The sequence below is a fragment of the Amphibalanus amphitrite genome, unplaced genomic scaffold (genome assembly GCF_019059575.1).
Source record: "Amphibalanus amphitrite isolate SeventyFive unplaced genomic scaffold, NRLGWU_Aamphi_draft 000414F_arrow, whole genome shotgun sequence".
In the NCBI taxonomy this organism is placed as follows: domain Eukaryota; kingdom Metazoa; phylum Arthropoda; class Thecostraca; order Balanomorpha; family Balanidae; genus Amphibalanus; species Amphibalanus amphitrite.
The window spans coordinates 70,578-87,797 of NW_024881908.1; the positions used below are offsets into that span (position 1 = coordinate 70,578).

The 17,220-nt window shown below is 50.5% G+C and overlaps 1 protein-coding gene across 2 annotated transcripts in view; it reads right to left on the minus strand.

Moving 5' to 3' along the window:
• Window positions 1-1,668: 1,668 nt before the first annotated feature.
• Window positions 1,669-17,220, minus strand: part of LOC122390909 (serine/threonine-protein kinase BRSK2-like) — a 72,355-nt gene continuing 56,803 nt past the window's right edge. For both annotated transcript variants that reach the window (XM_043384357.1, XM_043384358.1), the window contains exons 11-14: window positions 11,279-11,445; window positions 5,323-5,497; window positions 4,453-4,625; window positions 1,669-3,935 (exon numbers count right to left, since the gene is read on the minus strand). In XM_043384357.1, the coding sequence (XP_043240292.1) occupies window positions 3,711-3,935; window positions 4,453-4,625; window positions 5,323-5,497; window positions 11,279-11,445 (740 nt within the window). In that variant the 3' untranslated portion in view covers window positions 1,669-3,710. The remainder of the gene's footprint in view (window positions 3,936-4,452; window positions 4,626-5,322; window positions 5,498-11,278; window positions 11,446-17,220) is intronic.

The window sequence follows — 17,220 nt, forward strand, 5'->3', positions numbered from 1 at the left end:
GGGACATGGGGTGTTATGTACAATGTAACTGCGGTGCAACCGTTCCCGGATGTTTTCTTGGTCTGGATAAATCAGTTGGACACACGTTTTTGGAAGGCATTGCTACGATATAGGATGTACCTTTTACGTTATATGCAGGAATATAATTGGCGACATTCACATAAGCCGACACTACAGATAAGTTTGTAATAAGGTGATGCCGAAGTAGACATTCAGCTGCAGAACCATGCTCAGGAGGGGTTATTCCTCAACCGTATAGAGGGGTCGAACGGACCCCCCTCGTTTTTTCGCGAATAACTCGCGTAAAACACGGCCAATCGCGACGAAAGTTTCGGTACCATCGAGTTAATCAATTTTACAACTACTCTGAAAATTCCATGACCCTGACCAAAATGACCTTTGACCTGTGACCTATTTCTTGAGGCCATGTTAGGCCGGAATCGCGATTCGGCGTATGTCGGCTCGCATTAGCTGCGCATTTGCAGTCTTTTCGTGGTTTCAAGCGTTCAAACATGTGATATGATGTTGGTCACATGCATTACGTTGAGTGTCAAGGTTATCTGAAGGTCAGGTCAGGTCATTTAATGGCTTCGGTTCACTTTTTCGAATTTTACATGTTTCTAGGCTAGTTTTTGGAGTTGAATTCGAATTTGGCAACTATTTGAACATTTACAAAGTAGTTTTGATGCCTTCGTAACATGTTACGAAGCTGTCAAAGGCGGTTGACACCTACTACGAATACCTGGCAGGACCCCTACTGGTTGACCTGACCTGACCTGACCCGACCTGGCCTAAATGCATGAAGACATCATCTGTGATCAAAACTAACATAATATCATAATATCATAAGATCAGGACCCCGAAAACCCCTATAGCAGCCAAACGTCACGACGTTTTAACAGGTCCCGATTTTCCCGACTTTTGGGTCATTGACCTGACCTGGAAGGTCAACCAATGACCTAGATCCTTAAAAGTGGGTATCATCGGCTTCCTCTCGTTACGGGCAACACGCTCGTTTTTTTCCGCGAAGCTCTAGCTCGATCAGGCGCCAAACGGCAGGGGGGGGGGGGGTCCAACCCTGATACGTTCTCGGCTGGAAAAACACCAATACGGGCGAGGGTTATATCACCTATTAATCTTTTAAATCGTGAATAATGAATATTTTATCTGAATAAGTACGGCCCTCCAGGTATTAAGTGGTTGGTTGCCAACATCACAATAAGCGATCTGCATTGATGAATACGTCTAATAGCTGTTGAAAACCATTGCCGAAGTGTGTGCACGAACCCTCTTCTCATTTTCATTGAGTCATATTACAGGTGTGTCTCTGTCATTCAAAGTTATTACACCAAAAGCACATAGGCTAACCAACCACTCTTTTGCTGGAGGGCCGTAGGTACCTACAATTTTGGCTAAAGGTTGTGCATACCTTTTTTAAAATATTGAAAAGACGAGCTGAGATGATACAGACGGCTATTTGACATGAATTAGAAATACTAGGTTATCTCGGATTTGCCGTTTGAAATTAAACGTTCTTTTAGTGTGCAGGGCTTTACTTAGGAGGGCCATGACCCATGGCTACGCCCCACGTCACCCTGTCACTCCCTAATCCGTCTTCAATGGACGACCAACGCCGCGGCGGCGCGCCGGAAGACCTCAGACACATCGTTCTGCTGCAGTTGTCTATTTCCACCTCGATCCGGTCTCCGCCAACGCCGCATCACTTACAAAATAGTACACGGTCGCACACAAGGGCGAACGAATCGCTCGCCCGAAACAACAAATCAGAAACGGATTCATGCACTGTTGAGATCTCATGGCGCTGGGATAATCAAACTGTTCGGCTCAGTAACACAACATAACAGATGAGCAGCAGACAACAGTTCAACATGTTGACAGTGTGGGTACACATGTATCAGGACAAAACAAATAACAAAACGAGTATTATTTTTGATCGTGTTATTTGGAAGTCATCGCAATGTTTTGGTATAGTATCAGACTTTCCCGGCCACGGAATAACCAAGAAAAAAGTTATTTTTATGCTCCAATTGAGCTCAGAGGATTGAGCAAAAAAAGATGATGACGCTGGAGCAAAACTACAAGAGCAAAATTGAGGACAGTTGGGCGTTGGCTTTTTTTCTGAATTCATGAGCTGTTGAGAGGCGATAGGTTGGCCAGGTCAGAGCCCAGAGGGAAAGCAGCTTGCGCGGAGCGTGAGATTGCGTCAACGAATTGATAAAGACGCGCTTGACAGCGCCCGGGAGTTGACAGAGTTGGTCAAACGGTTGTGAAGAGTTCTTAGAGAGAGGACATAATCAGAGAGAGCGTCGGACAGCTAGGGAGTCTGGACGTCACGTTCAAGAGATTAGCTGCGTTTGAAGGCGAGTTGTCATGACTACCTGTTCTGTTTTCTCCAGCGCAGCAGTTTGCACATGTTCGCCAGTCACCACTCTAGCTCGGAAAGCTACAATCTCTGAAAGATGAGTATATAGAAACAGTGTACGGTACAGTACAGAAAAGGACATTGAACCACATCGAGACAGAAAAGATTATCACAAGACACGCGTCTCAAGCATATCGGTCAATCCCAAGATGATGGTAGATCAGTAATACTGAAGCAGACGCCAGACTGGCAGGTAAGATCGAGCAACGTTTGGCCGCCTCGGCTGGAGCTAAACTTTTTTCTGTCTTTCGGACCCTTCCCGCCGTACTCCTTTCTCAAGATTACGCATTACGCATCCAGCCAACGACCGCAATCACCCGATGAAAATAATGTGCTCTGTTTTATCTCAGACCTTGAAATTCAGGCCCTTCTGTAACGATTGACGACACAAAGAAGAGAGCAGCTTCTTTGAGGAAAATCGAAGGGACGTGAAAACGGGCTTAGTGACTAGAGAAGACGTCTATCTCAGCTTTAGAAAGGTACGAGATATAGATGAATGCAAGACGAGAGCATGGATCATTCGTCTATAAAGTAAAAGCTGTTGACAACAGTTACAGTGGAGTTCAGAAGATAGAGCCATCAAATAAAAATGTAAACAAAGATAAAGCAGCAAACAGTCGAACACGCCAACAAAGATCGATGTTTTGATGTTGATGTTTATGAGATCTAATCCAGGGACACAGCAGCACATACACAGCAGAATTACGGCAATGGTGAAGCACGACCGGATTTCGGCGGGCCGTGCGGACCCCAGCCGGAATACTGAATGCGCCCGATGGGACGGGCGGACCCTGCGTCGACGAGCGCGGCGCGCTGGTTTCGGACGGACGGCCACCGCGGCCGGCAGACAGCGGGTCGCTAGCAGAATACTGGACTGGCTCCACCGACAACACACTCCGCATACACAAGCAACAAGACGGACACAGAGACAGCGGTCGCTGCCGGGCGGCCGCGCCACCGCCGGGCTACCAGCCGACCCCGAATATATAGAGATTTACCTATATACCCGGCAACACTGTTTGGCGCCAACTACACTGGGAATGTCGCGATCTCCAGGGGCGGGAGGCGGCTCGACGGCCGGCCGGCGAGACCCACCGCCCGGGCCACCAGCGGGTCGGGTCAGGTCAGGTCAGACCGGCCGCCCTGCGCCGCTCCGCCCTCACTCATTGCACGGTCCCTGGCCGGTCATTTCGACAACAGCCGGCCTCTGTTCACCCCTCAGACCCTTGTCCCCCTCACTGGCGGCGGCACACTAGCGCCGCGGAGATCATAGCGCCGACACGGCGCAGCTCGAGTTCGGTTCCGAGTCGCTAGGTGTCACTGTTGCAGTGGCTGTGGCCGAGTCGTCGCTGGCTGCTGGCGAGCCGCTGTCGGAGCGGGGTGGCTCTGGGGCCGCCGGCGGCTCCTGCTCCGAAATGAGCGGCGGGTCGGCCGTCTCGTTGGTCGGAGTTTTCATGTCGAGGATGTTGTCTACCTCAGACTCCGCGTCCACCTGTCGATCGAGGTCACCAAAGGTCAACAAAGTTCACCAGGATTCAGCAGAGGTTATCAGAGATCAGCACCGGTCAGCAGTGTAAGCAGACGTCTGCGAGGTCAGAACGAGTCGATAGTCTGCAGCAGAGGTCATCTATGATCAGCAAAAAGGTCAGCAGAGGTAAGAAAAGGTCAGTTGAGTCCTCAGAGAGAGGTACAAACTCGTTCGTAATCACCAGAGGTCAGCGAGGTCAGACAAGGTCAGTAGGCTTAGCGGAGGTCAGTGGGGCCATGAGAGTCTAGCCGAGGTTAATCTGGTCTCTTACCTACACGTTTTCTCTGGCCCTGGTGCTCCTGCTCTGACCTGCTCTGAATGCAACCCTGACCTCCCGGACCGGACTCTTACATATCCGTTTTCTCTGGCTCTGATGTCCCTGTTATATGAATACACCACTGACCTCGCAGTCCCCCTATATTTACCCCCGACCTCCCAGTTCCCCTATACGCACCCCTGACCTCCCAGCTCGCTCTCTTACCTGTCGGGGCGGTACGACCGTCTGCAGCCGCTCTGACGAGTCGGAGCCGGCCGAGGAGCTCTCCGACAAGTCGGCCGTGAACTTCCGGCCCACCCTGGGTGACGGCGGAGGTCGGCGGGAGCACACCTGACAGTGGATGTGCTCGCAGATCCGGCGGAACCGGCGGATGTTACCTGTTGGGCGGACATGGCGGAAGAGATCAGACGAAATAGATCATCGGTACGGGTCTAAACAACGTTACGAGGGTCCTGACGGAGGGCGTGTCTTTCTTAGACCAGCTAAATGCTGATCCCTTCGTCGCTGTCATTCGGTAACATGACCTCACTCATGCATGATCAGCTATCACTTTGCGGAGCAGCACCCGCATTCCACAATCCGCATTGCACTTGCCACGGCCGGAGTAATACACACAATCCAGTCAGAGATTTTGTATAATGAAGTTGGCACTGTTTTAGATGGAAATCCAATCCGCCCCGTCCAGAGGAGAGGTGGAACTGCAGCTCAGAACGGTTTCTCGTCACACGCTGCAGTAATCTGATTAAAGGGGTGGGAGGAAAACGAATTTAATTTAGAATGATTATGCCACCAGCTGCATTAAATTGAAACAACTCGTGACACCACCTCCTCTATGGTGTGGATTCCAGCGGGAGAATGAAAAAAGAATATGACATACCAGCGATACTCTATATCAAATTTCATCGTAGCTTAGCATAATGGTAGGTACGCTTTTTCATACCACTGGAGACGAATGGTCAGCAGACTTTTCAATGAGGACAAGGGACAATCCAAATTGAGTATCTCACCGCAGACTGGTAACTGAATTACGTTATCTTACCGTCAACAGGCATCTCACTCCGTTATCTCACTCACCGGAGACGAGTGAGAAGTTGATGGCGTAGAGGCACTCGTCGTCACCCTGTGTGACGGGCGTGATGTCCACCTGGAACCGCACCTGGCGCTGGAAGACGGCCGGTCCGGCCGCGCCGCGCCGGTACTCGACTCGAAACGACATCGGAGACGTCACGCTGTGGCTAAGATCGGCGATCTGAACGCAGAGACGGGAGGCAGGTCAGACGGTGGAGCTCACAGGTAACAAGATCGTAGGTCAGAGGGAACCTGCCACGGGTCAGATCGAGTAAGTCAAAGATCATACAGTAAAGCGGTCATAGATCGGAGTAGGTCACAGATCAGACATGGAACTCGTATGGTCTAACGTTTAAGGGCAAAAGTCAGGCGGTACAGGTTCTCGGCAAAAGACTACAGGTCACAGTCCAGGCAGCAAGGGTCCCAGGTCAGATATCTGACCGGTCAGTGCAGTGGCGAGGCACGGGGGCAAACGTCAGACGGCACGTGTCTGCGATTTGCCTTGAAGAGACACCCTTAGGCCCGGTTAAAGGTCGACGATCCGCGCTCAGTGTTTTATTGAGGAAAACTAGCCGAACCAGATCGATCTAATTCCGCTGAATCGGGCGCGTCTCGCTCGTAAAGTTTGACTGGAGGCTGCAGTCCTCTAAGTTGGATCGGCTCGCCACGGAGCACGGGGTTTGATCGTAGTCTGCAGAGGGAAGGGCCCCATACCGTGTGAATCTTCACCCGCACAAGCCCGGGACGAGCAGGAGAGTGTTAAATGGGCTTAATCGTAAATAGCCTATCTATTCGAGCTATATCACTTATCACTGGTCACTGATCAACCACTAGTAAAATGTTTGCACTGTTAACTCCTGGAACAGTCCATGGGCTATCGTCTGCCAACTTTAGCAGAAAGGAGAGCCAGTCAGCCATGTAACTGACAAGTTCGCAAGCACCGAGAGAAAGTCTTACAGGCCGCTGGGAACTCGTTTCCCTCAAACAACTGGCAAGCTTTCAATCTGCACAGACGTCTTTAATGCAAAATGCACGAAGAGTTGAGTAGAGCTTACGTAATAGGTACTTGGAGGGTCATCGGAAACAGTTACGGTTTAATTAAGTGTCGCAGACGCCTGTGGTGAGATTTGGCATCACTTCAGGAATGCCTAGTTAGGGCCAAAGAAGACAGCTTGGTTTGAATGCCGGGAGCTCGGAGAGCGCCACGCAGCGGTCTGGTCTGCGGCGTCCGGAAGGAGCTATTAAACTGATTCTTATGAACGGAGGAAAACGCTACAGCTTGATTAGAATATCCCAAGGGAGGCAGCGGTCTAGTCCGGACGAACAGAAGAATACAGCAGCCTTGTCGACACACCTGTCTGTATGCATACTGATCTCAGGCAGCCTTTGCCAAATTGTCAGGCAACTCAGATTTGTTTTTCAATAGAAAAACACAATTCTAAAGAATAGTGTTTTAACTATTGACAACAAACCTTCGGTTATTGTATGTACACGAATGCTTAAGTCTACAGGATTGAATGGGCTCTTTACCATCAGAGATTTATTTGACATACGGATCTCACCCGGCTAACACGTCAAATCCGGGACATAGCTGATGGTGTTTGTGGCAGATCCGTTTGGCACACAGATCGTGTGTCGGTGTCGGACTGCTTACATGCCCATCTATATGAGCGCAGAGCACCACGTTTCACTGACAGGAATTCACCAGCGAAACGGATGTCTGCCAAATATAGCAGCGAGCTGTGCGACCGGTGAATCAATAAAACAGCGAATCAGGCGACTGATTAAACTATGTAAATGTGAATATGTTACCGCGCTGTTATGTACGTTTTGAAGCGATGAAACTTTCATAGATAATATATCTTCTTATCCGATCCATTGCAGACGAATCCTAGAAATTATTAATCAGTATCATACTGCATTGGCAGCTTATCGCTGAATGGCTGAACACCAAATAGTAAGATATTTTATAACGGAGCCATCTATTCACATATTTTGATAGCAAAAAGAAAAGATACCCATAGGAAAACAACCAGACAAGGGCTAACCCCAGCGGGGCTGATTTGTTGTAAGCTGAAACTGGTGCTTCCTGTGTTGAGATACCTATCTTTTCGAAGACGATGCTGTGTTGATAAATTGCTCTGTCGGCCTCAATCTCGAGTTTGATGGACATCAGTTACACTGGAACCCTGTCTCTGACAAATTGCGGCGATGTCGGTGTCAGACTTTTATATTCCACAACATTTTCCATTCATCGCTGTCCATCAAAACGTTGCACATGGAGATATTGGTCTTCCTTTTAGATCAGCATTCAGCACTGCTCAGCACGTCATAGTTTTATCTCCATCCGGGGCTCATCTCTCCTTGATAACTCCATGTGAGCTCAGACCATGTTTTGTCTCGACACTACTCCCGTCATTTCAGCCCACCTATAAGGGACTGACGACCGATGAGCCAGTTGAGCATTGCTTACGTTCTTTTATGTAAGCTAGCCCATTTTACGTCTCCTCGCTACCATCTGCCTTCAGATGTAGTCCCATCCGCAGCCTCACGTATATCGAACCCCGGATTGGCTGTATGCTGCTGACGCCACCACCGCCTGGACCCATCGCCATCCGCCATTGGCCCAGCCTCCAGTCTGTGTTCCGGAAGTGACGTCATCACTTCCGGGCGGCCGCCGGATGACCGCCGGTAGACCCGGGATCCGGGATCGGTCCGAGTTGGGGTGCAGATGGGACTGCTCGGGTGTGCGCTCTCGTTAGGACTGGGACGGGAGCGCCGCGACGGTGTCGTGGTGCTTAGTTGGGAGCGTCTTACTTGATGGGTGGTTTCGGCGTAGGTCTATCCGTTCTGTCTGAGAGTGTGCTCGTCAGCATGTGTCTCCGCGTGACAATTCGTTTCTCTGTCTGTTGTCTGACTGTCCGTCTGTCAGACTGCTCGTCTGTCCGTCTGTCCCTCTGTCTGTCTGTCCGTCCCTCTGTCTGTCTGTAGATCTGCCCGTCTATTAATCTGTCCGTCAGTTGTCTGCTCGTCTAATCTGTCCACCCATTGAGCCTTGCGTCAGCCCCGTGCGGCCCACATTGCTCACTCAGCCCATCCACCCAGCCCCTATACAGTCTCAGCCAGCCCTCTGACGGACCAGATCCACCGGTGCGCGCGCTGCGTGACTGCCTTGTTTCCAGTTCCGGGAGGACCGTCACTGTCACTCCTAACTGATGTCGACAGTGTGGAATGGGATGGCCATCACCAGAGTCGGTACACATCAGGTTACTAGTAGTAGTAGTAGTAGTAGTATAGTATAGTATAGTAGTAGTATAGTAAATATATCTACATCAGGTTACATCAGGCAAACGTCCAGTCGCTGACCGGTGGGCGCCGCCCTCTACCTCCGGATGACCCCTTCACATTAGTGGGATCGAACTGGACTGAACTGATCGCAACGAACAAATCTGAACCGTAAGTAGGTACAGGACTAACAAGGGAAAAGTCGGCACTCTGGACACATCTGAAATGGGATAAGTAGGTACAGGGAAGCGCCTCTGACAGATGCTCTGGTTTCTTCTGGTTGTCCCACGGCCTGCACCGCAATCAGTCCATCAAAGTCTGCACTACGCCTTTCTACAACTTGCCGTGCTCAGTACTGCCGTTGCACCGTAACAGAACGGCTCGCCGCGGTCGGAGAAGGTAGCCACGAGTAGATCAGTCGACCGACGGACCGCCGCCGCCTCTCCATCGTCAACGAAACACGAAGCCAATCGGCGCCTACATACAGCAACGCAGTGCCTCTCCCCGTCCCAACGACCCGAGACCCCCGGAACGGACCGATACTAGCGCACCAGCGCAGTCCGAGCGACCACTTCCCTGCGAACCGACTGTACTGAGGCCGTCCAATCTGACCTCACGGGAGCGATACAGCGCAGCAGCATTACCGTAATGACGCGACATGGATATAAATGGCGCCGAAACCGACTGTATTAGATTGGCTTCTTATTTATGAACGCCAGCGGCGCGCAGCGTAGCACATAGTGGGTACGTTGATGGTATCTACTATCTACTTATCGCAGCAGACCGGGGAAAGAGATATGATGTGACAAAGTTAGTGGATCTTTAGCAAGAAATCATACGAGTATGTCGTTATGCAAGCAAACATGCGAGGGAGTATTATCTGGCATTCTGGCAGCTCTTCCTGGAACAAACGGCCTGCATCCAAATAGCAAGCAGAAATAATTATTAATTTATCCTGCCATCCAGCGTCGGAAAGCATGAAAAGGTCGGCCTTTCATCATACATCAAATGGGTTTATTACACCGAACCAGTTCATCCTCTGGAATAAATAGAATTGAGAAATGCCAGCTCACGTCTGGACTCTGGCTATTTGAATGAAGCATTTTTTCCTAGCTTGAGTCGTAGATAACAGTAGAACTACTGTTATCTTTGCTTGAGTCAACAATTGCATGAGACACGGTAAATGCTCTCTCGTCGCCCACATAGCTGACGCTCTCACTGACACGTTGGAACCGCCCATCGATTGCTGATTTGACGTGTCCGGTGGATGATTGCACCAGTGTAGCTGGCAACGCCTAAATCACACATCCGGAATTCAGAATTCAGTAGGCCTGGGTCTGGATCCGGTCGTATCAAATACGGTCGTAGGGCTCCTTCTTTGTTGACCTAATTAGTAACCTATCTATACAGTACACACCTGGTAGCTTTTTGGGACACATCTCCTATGGTAGACCATCCAAAGTCCTAGCTATCTCATTACCAACAAACGCACCATTTTGCTCAGTTAAATGCATTGATGCCGTCCCAGCAGACGCATGTCTGTACTAGCCTTTAATGAATTTGCTAATAATACCCAGACTTTATCACAAAATAATAACCGCAACAGGACAGCATTAACTGCGCGACTCGGCAGCCTGATCAAAGGGTTCAGCTGTGTGGGTGTTCACTGCTCCGTGGCGACGTACCACAGCCGTGTGACCTGAATACGTTCAAACGTATGTGCGTTTCATCACCCTACGCGAGAGGGCACACTGGAGTACTCCTATCCGGTGATCGCCAACGGGGAAATACTTTGACAGCGCTGAGAGCAACAAATACACGCACAAAATTGTCATAAAAGTATGTGCTGCATCGTAGGTATGAGCGGTATGAGCGCAAACTAGTCCTACCCATGGCCGCGGCCCGCAAGCCGCAATACATGTTATATCCTACTCATTTAATTTATTAGGCGTGTATGAGACATTTATCCAGCTGTTCAGTAGAGTTTGGGAGAGGGATGCTCACGCGCCAAAGAGAGCAGCCCTTGCCTCTCGCGGCACGGGTGGCCTCGCCGTAGCTCACCCTGAGGAACGAGTGGATGAGGTCGAGAGGAACGAGTGGATGAGGTCGGCCTTAAAGGGACCCTCCCACCTTAACATTAGATTTGAGTTGAGATAGCCAAAATGGGGTCCCTGGCTCACAATTACCGGTTTCGGCACTCACAACATCGAGAAATGCCTCGGAAATATTGAATTCCAAAATTGCAGCATTTTGATTCAGAGGGGCTAATGCATAGGAATACCCCTCTGAATGTGTGACGTCAGCGCAGATATCTAACAATTTTTAAATGTTTGACTAAAACGTTTTGTAGCACGCGGTGGTATATGCTGCTTTGCGCGCAACAAGTGCCGCACTTTCAGCTGCCAAAGTTGCTTCCAAATAAAGTCGCTAGGAACAGCGGATATCCCAAAAAGTAAACAAAAGTAAAAGTCTAATATCTTGAAAACCGGTGAATATTTTTCGGTGAAATTTGGTAGATATTCGTTTTCGCTCTTTCTGAACCGAGCAACAACACTTTCATGCCAATTCATAAACTTTTTTGAAGGTGGGAGGGTCCCTTCAACGTCACTCACCGAGAGGAACGAGTGGATGAGGTCGAGAGGAACGAGTGGATGAAATCGGCCTCGTCGTCACTCACCGAGAGGAACGAGTGGATGAGGTCGGCCTTGACGATGGCCAGCGGCTTGTTGCGCATGATGACTGTGTAGCTCTCGTCGCGCTCCGAGCCCATCAGCGTGCCGAACCACGAGCGTTTGGTCAGCTCCGGGGACGACTCGGGCGTCAGACGCGTCTCGTCGGACGGTACTGGAACGGTCAGACAACGGTCAGACCGAGTGTCGTGTCTTATCAGATGGTACTGAAACGGTCGAGGAATGGTCAGACGCGTCTCGTCGGACGGTACTGGAACGGTCAGACAACGGTCAGACCGAGTGCCGCGTTTCTTCGGACGGTACTGAAACGGTCAGACAACGGTCAGACCGAGTGCCGCGTTTCTTCGGACGGTACTGGGATGGTCGCAAAATAGGCAGACCGATTGTCATGTCTCATCAGATGGAACTGGTGGGATGGTCACACAATGGCCAAGGAAATGGCCAGCACTATACGGGTCTAATGCGATTAAACTGAAATCATGATTGGTTGAAATACATTACTAAAAGAAAATCCTCACACAGAAGCTACCCTTTGTAATTGGTTTATTTTCTGGCATAATTCATCTGTTTTATCTTTAGTTGTCCTGCAACATATCCGAAAATAATGCCACCCTTAATTTCGATTCGAGGAATAACTATGTGACACTTTAGACTAATATGGTAGGATGTGATGACAATAATACAACTTTCCTAAAAACTACTGCACAAATATGATTCTGGCTAAACGGAAATTGTCGGACATGCTGCCGGATTCCGGCATCACGTAACACAAAGTTCCAGATATCTGCCAGACATGGCATCTAATATGTCCCCGCATCAGCCGCGGTCGTCCGAACATATTCAGATCCGGCGGTGCATTCGGTAACACGACTCGGAGCCACCCAGATGTGGCGTCAGTTCCGACGGCCGCCCACACGAATCTGACGGCGCAAATCCGACAGTGTAAGTAACAGCGTGGGCTGGTGACATTGCGAGGGTCGGGGCTAGTGATATTACGAGTGTGGGCTCGTCACATTACCAGGGTGGGCTAGTGGCATTACCAGTGTGGGCTAGTGGTGTTACAGAAAAGACGGAGGCTGGTCGGTGACGAAACAAATAACCGCGATCGCGACACTCAACTCTCAGTGAGGCAGCGGCTACACCCGTGTCACCATTCATCCCCAATGACAACGACGACCTAGCACAGAGGTTCTGCCATGGCCGTGCCGGTGGACGCGCAGATACTTATTACTGGCCTCAGATGAAATTATTTTGGCCGGGTCTGACGAAAGCTTAGCCATTGCTGATGAAAACCGGCCGCCGAATTCAGCGGCCCACTCGGCCAGAGATGTAAGGCCGTGATCTGTTCTACTTACGGCGGCGGCCGCTCGACAAAAACAGTTCGCTCGGGAGACACAAATGAAGATGGAACGAGGCCACCAGAACACTTACAATTTCACAGAGAGGCTTTCTGCTGTGGACACCCCAGAAAACACAACAGCTCACAGCAGCTTATTGATGGTGAACACTTAGCTTACATGTTTTACATACAGCTACATGGATGTTCACTATTCAGTAAAGCATGTCCGGAGCATTTAATCCAACGAGACGAATTGCCAATTCTCGGGTATTCCGAAGTTGCTGACAGCAGTCATAAAAACTCGTCTGAAGGTTCATCAGTCATGGCTTTCAGCTGGGCCATGAATGATGGCAGCCCGGGTCCATCAGCATAAGATCTGCATCAAAATTCCATCGTGTTCGAGCACCGTCTCTCGATTTTCGTCCGGTCGGCGCGGAGCCAGGCGGGTCACTTGGTCAGGGGCGGGGGAGCAGTAGCGGCGGAACACCTTCAATTAAGGGGGGGGGGCACTGCCAACTTTTGGTCCCATTCTTTCCATGCAACGCCCATAGGGCTAATGTTAAAATGCCAAAATCAAAGTGGGGCACGTTGCCCCGGTGCCCTCCCCGTTCCGCCGCCTATGCGGGGGAGGCACCGGTCTAATGGCGGTGCAGTCCACCGAAACGGAAAGCCTGTGGGGGCGACGTTTCCTCCACTATTGTCTTCGTTTGTCCAGAGCTGGTTCCGCCAGAACGGACAGAACAAAAGTGAGCATCGGATTGTCATCGCGGTTCAGAGTCAGATAGGGGCTGGGCTCCGCCCTGCCATCAGCACCAGCCGCTGCTGGCGGGAGCGGGGGCAGGGGCGGCGGCGGCGGCGGCGGCGGGGGCGCGGGCGGCGCAGAACGACCCGGCAGGACTGGCGGGCGGGGGCGGCGGCGGGGGCGGCCGTGACCGCCGCCGCGGAGGGCGGCCCGTTTTGGGCGGTGGCCAGCCGAGTGGGTCAGGATCAATAGCGGCAGCGGCGGCGGGACAGCGCCCCCCCCCCCCCCCCATCGGAGGACAAACGGTCTGCCGGCCTGTCCCCTGCGACCGACACATGGGATGCTGCGTCCGACGGCACTGATAGGACAGTACGGAGAGCCGTACAGAAGACGGCGAGTCTCCGAACAGTGCCGGCCGACATCGGCCTCCAGGTTATTAGACACAAAAAGGCAGCCAATACCGCTATTTATTAGCTAAAAGCAGTAAGCACAATGCAATAAAAACGCTGAGCGATTGAGGATGTAAGTGCAGTAAGAAAAACAGCATTTTATCTTGCAGATGTGGGATCAGGGAATTGTAACAGAGCAGGCACGAAAGCACTCCGAATGCTGCTTACCAGAACATTAACCCGCGCACCGACGGGGGGGGGGCGGATATCCGCCCCCCCCCCTGAGGTTTTTCGCGAATAGCGGGAAAACCGCGGCGCGTAGCGCCGCGAAATTTGGTATGACTATTCCCTTATCAATTTTACACATGGTGCGCAAGTTTGAACCTCCTACCTTTCAAGGTCAGGTCACCAGGTCACTTTGAATGACCCAACCTCAAGTCACTTTTTTGCAACTTTGTCACCGTGCCAGAGCTACAGTAGATGTCGGAGGCCTTTGAAAGTCGCAGGATGTTATAAGGTCATTAGTAGCTACAATTTGTATATCTTGGAATTTTGATATCGGTGACCTAAGGTCAGGTCAATTTCGCGACCTCCCCATTATAAGTCCATGGGGGAAAAATCAACTCCATGTTTTTACCACTAAAACGGGTCGGAATGGCCCCATATACCATACATGACTTCATATACGATCAACCTTCACTACCTTGAGGTCTGTTTTGCTGTTGGGCAGCTGTGAGGTCATGTGACGTCATCAAAGGTCACCAAAGGTTTTTGGCCAATAACTCCGTACAGGAACAAGATACAGACGCGTGGATGGTCTCATTGTGTTCAGCTCGTCAAGACGCATCGAATGATATACATGATGACCTCGAGGTCACGTGACCTGAGGTCAACCTTTGACCTTGACCTTTCGAGGTCAACATATATATCATTCGATGCGGATTGACGAGAGGATCACGATGATGCCCTTAGTTTGTTCCTATCTTGAATAATTCGAAAGTTATTCGAGAAAAACTCTCTCCATATTTAGCGCCGCCATTTTGACTTTTTCGACCCCTGTGACGTCATCTTTGACCTGACCTGAAAATGACCTTAGTGAAAATTGTAGATCTTGACCGTGCGTATCCGATGCCGTTTACCGCTTGTCGCTATCTTGCTTTGTTCTCGAGATCTCAGGGGGGGGCGGTCATCCGCCCCCCCCCCCCCGTCGGTACTAAGTTGGCGCAGACCCCCGTCGGTGCGCGGGTTAACCAAAATTCATTCCTAGCAAGTTCCCTCTGTCTGTTTACGACAGCGTAAATGTTCAACGAACCGAAACGGCGATTAATAAGCCCTTGTGGCTGTCATATTAATGCCCTCTGGGCGGCACAACAACAGACGGTCTTTGTCATGTCACTCTGAGTGGATGAAGAATTGAGCCGTTTCCCAGGCCAGCTCATAGGCCATAACTGAGACGGAATCTCAGCGACACTAGTGTAACTCTGGTCGCTTCTCTCTCTCTCTCTCTCTCTCTCTCTCTCTCTCTCTCTCTCTCTCTCTCTCTCTCTCTCTCTCTCTCTCTCTCTCTCTCTCTCTCTCTCTCTCTCTCTCTCTCTCTCTCTCTCTCTCTCTCTCTCTCTCTCTCTCTCTCTCTCTCTCTCTCTCTCTCTCTCTCTCTCTCTCTTTCTCTCTCTCTCTCTCTCTCTCTCTCTCTCTCTATCTCTCTCTCTCTCTCTCTCTCTCTCCCTCCCTCTCTCTGCTCTTTATCTTTTTTATCTTTCTCTTTCCTATTCTGTCTCTGTTAGCTTCTCTGTTTCTTTGTCTGTCTCTGTATACGTCTCTGTCTGCCTCTGTCTCTGTCTCTTTTCACCTCTCCCGTCACGGCCAGCCACTCCACATCAACTACAGGGGACTGCTTCTCTCTTCCCGGACCATCCCATTTGAGACGCGCGCTCCCTCGTACAGAAGCAGTGACGCATGGCGCCAAACCCAACCAATACCAGCATCACTAGCCTTCTTCCTTAGCTCGTCCAGCTAGGAGCTGGTCAACCACATATCTGACCTCGCTCCGATGATCCTACACATTCCACCACAAAAGCGCAGGTGAAATTTGGGGAAATAAAAAGACTTGGGATATCCGTTCGGTTTAAAGTTTTAAGCTTTCCATAGCCAAATTGTCATCACTTCAGCACCTGCCTCATTCGTGTTCGCCTCAGTCACAATTTGCTTGATGAATAGAGCACATGATTTGATTGCTTCGGCTAAGTATGTTATAAGGGTCAAAGAACAGGCATTACATACCTTACCGTTACCATTGTTGCATCGTGAACGGTCCATCTATCATAGTTAGTCCATGGCATTCAGTAAGTAAAGCCCGAGCGTTAGGTGTCTATTTACGATGCTTCTGCGCAATAACCATCTATATAACTGTGGACGGTGTGTGAGCCTTCTTATTGCCAGATACGGTCCATCACATTCGGCGCCATTCGGGCGGCCGAGGCTCTCAACTGACGCCATGGAGGGCCATTGCTGTCCGGCCTCAGTCCTCACCACTCATTCCCGAGAGGCTCAACGCCACCATCACAAACCAGCGTGGCTTCAAACGGGCAAGGCTGTCGGTAGGTGGTTCGCCGGTCTCAGCTCCAGCCGCCAGCAAATATTTCGTGAAATATGTCCCGTCTACTGAAGGAAATGAGCATGTGAGTTCATTGGGTGGTGTGGAGACTTATGGCACTCATGACGCCTTAATCAGAATGCGGCCGACGTCATCTAGCGTTGGGTTGAAAATCCAATTACTGGCCGAGAGGAAAGCCGGGGCAATTTGCCCTTGCGGTGAATTGTTATCACTTCGGTTTGGTGTAATAACGTGTATCGTCCCTAAATGAACGTAACTAGACGACAATAGACATACTTGCGTCGCTCAGAATATGCACTTTATATTACATAGGTGCGGCCTGACAGCAGGGGTCGATTCACTCGCTACAGGCTTACAATATGCCTTGCTATGGGTTGCCGTATCACCGTATCACCAAGGTATCGCTTTATCAGGTATCGTTGTATCATATCACACCAGCAGCGCGCTATGAATTTCATACCTGTTTTACAGACTACCTAGCTCAGCCAAAGCTGTCGGCTTTCTCGGATTGCAACCGCTCCTGCCCTATGAGGGCAGAACGATCACAAGATTTCAACCATTCCAAGAAACTTTTTTATTCATTGCCTGCGATGTAAAACTGCATATGAGCCCTCTGGGTGATCTTTGCATACCGTTTGCCGAGGTTGGGACCGTTTAGAGGCACAACAGCATCATCGCAGCGCACGCCGGGCGAATATTGCCCGATATGATAAGGGCCAGCATCCTCCTGAGAGCGGAGATGTTACACGCGCCGGTGGTGTAACACGGAGGTAAATATTTACACATGTGTGCCCGGGTATTGTGGACATGAGGCAGACAGGCCCACTAAGCCTATAATCAGCGAC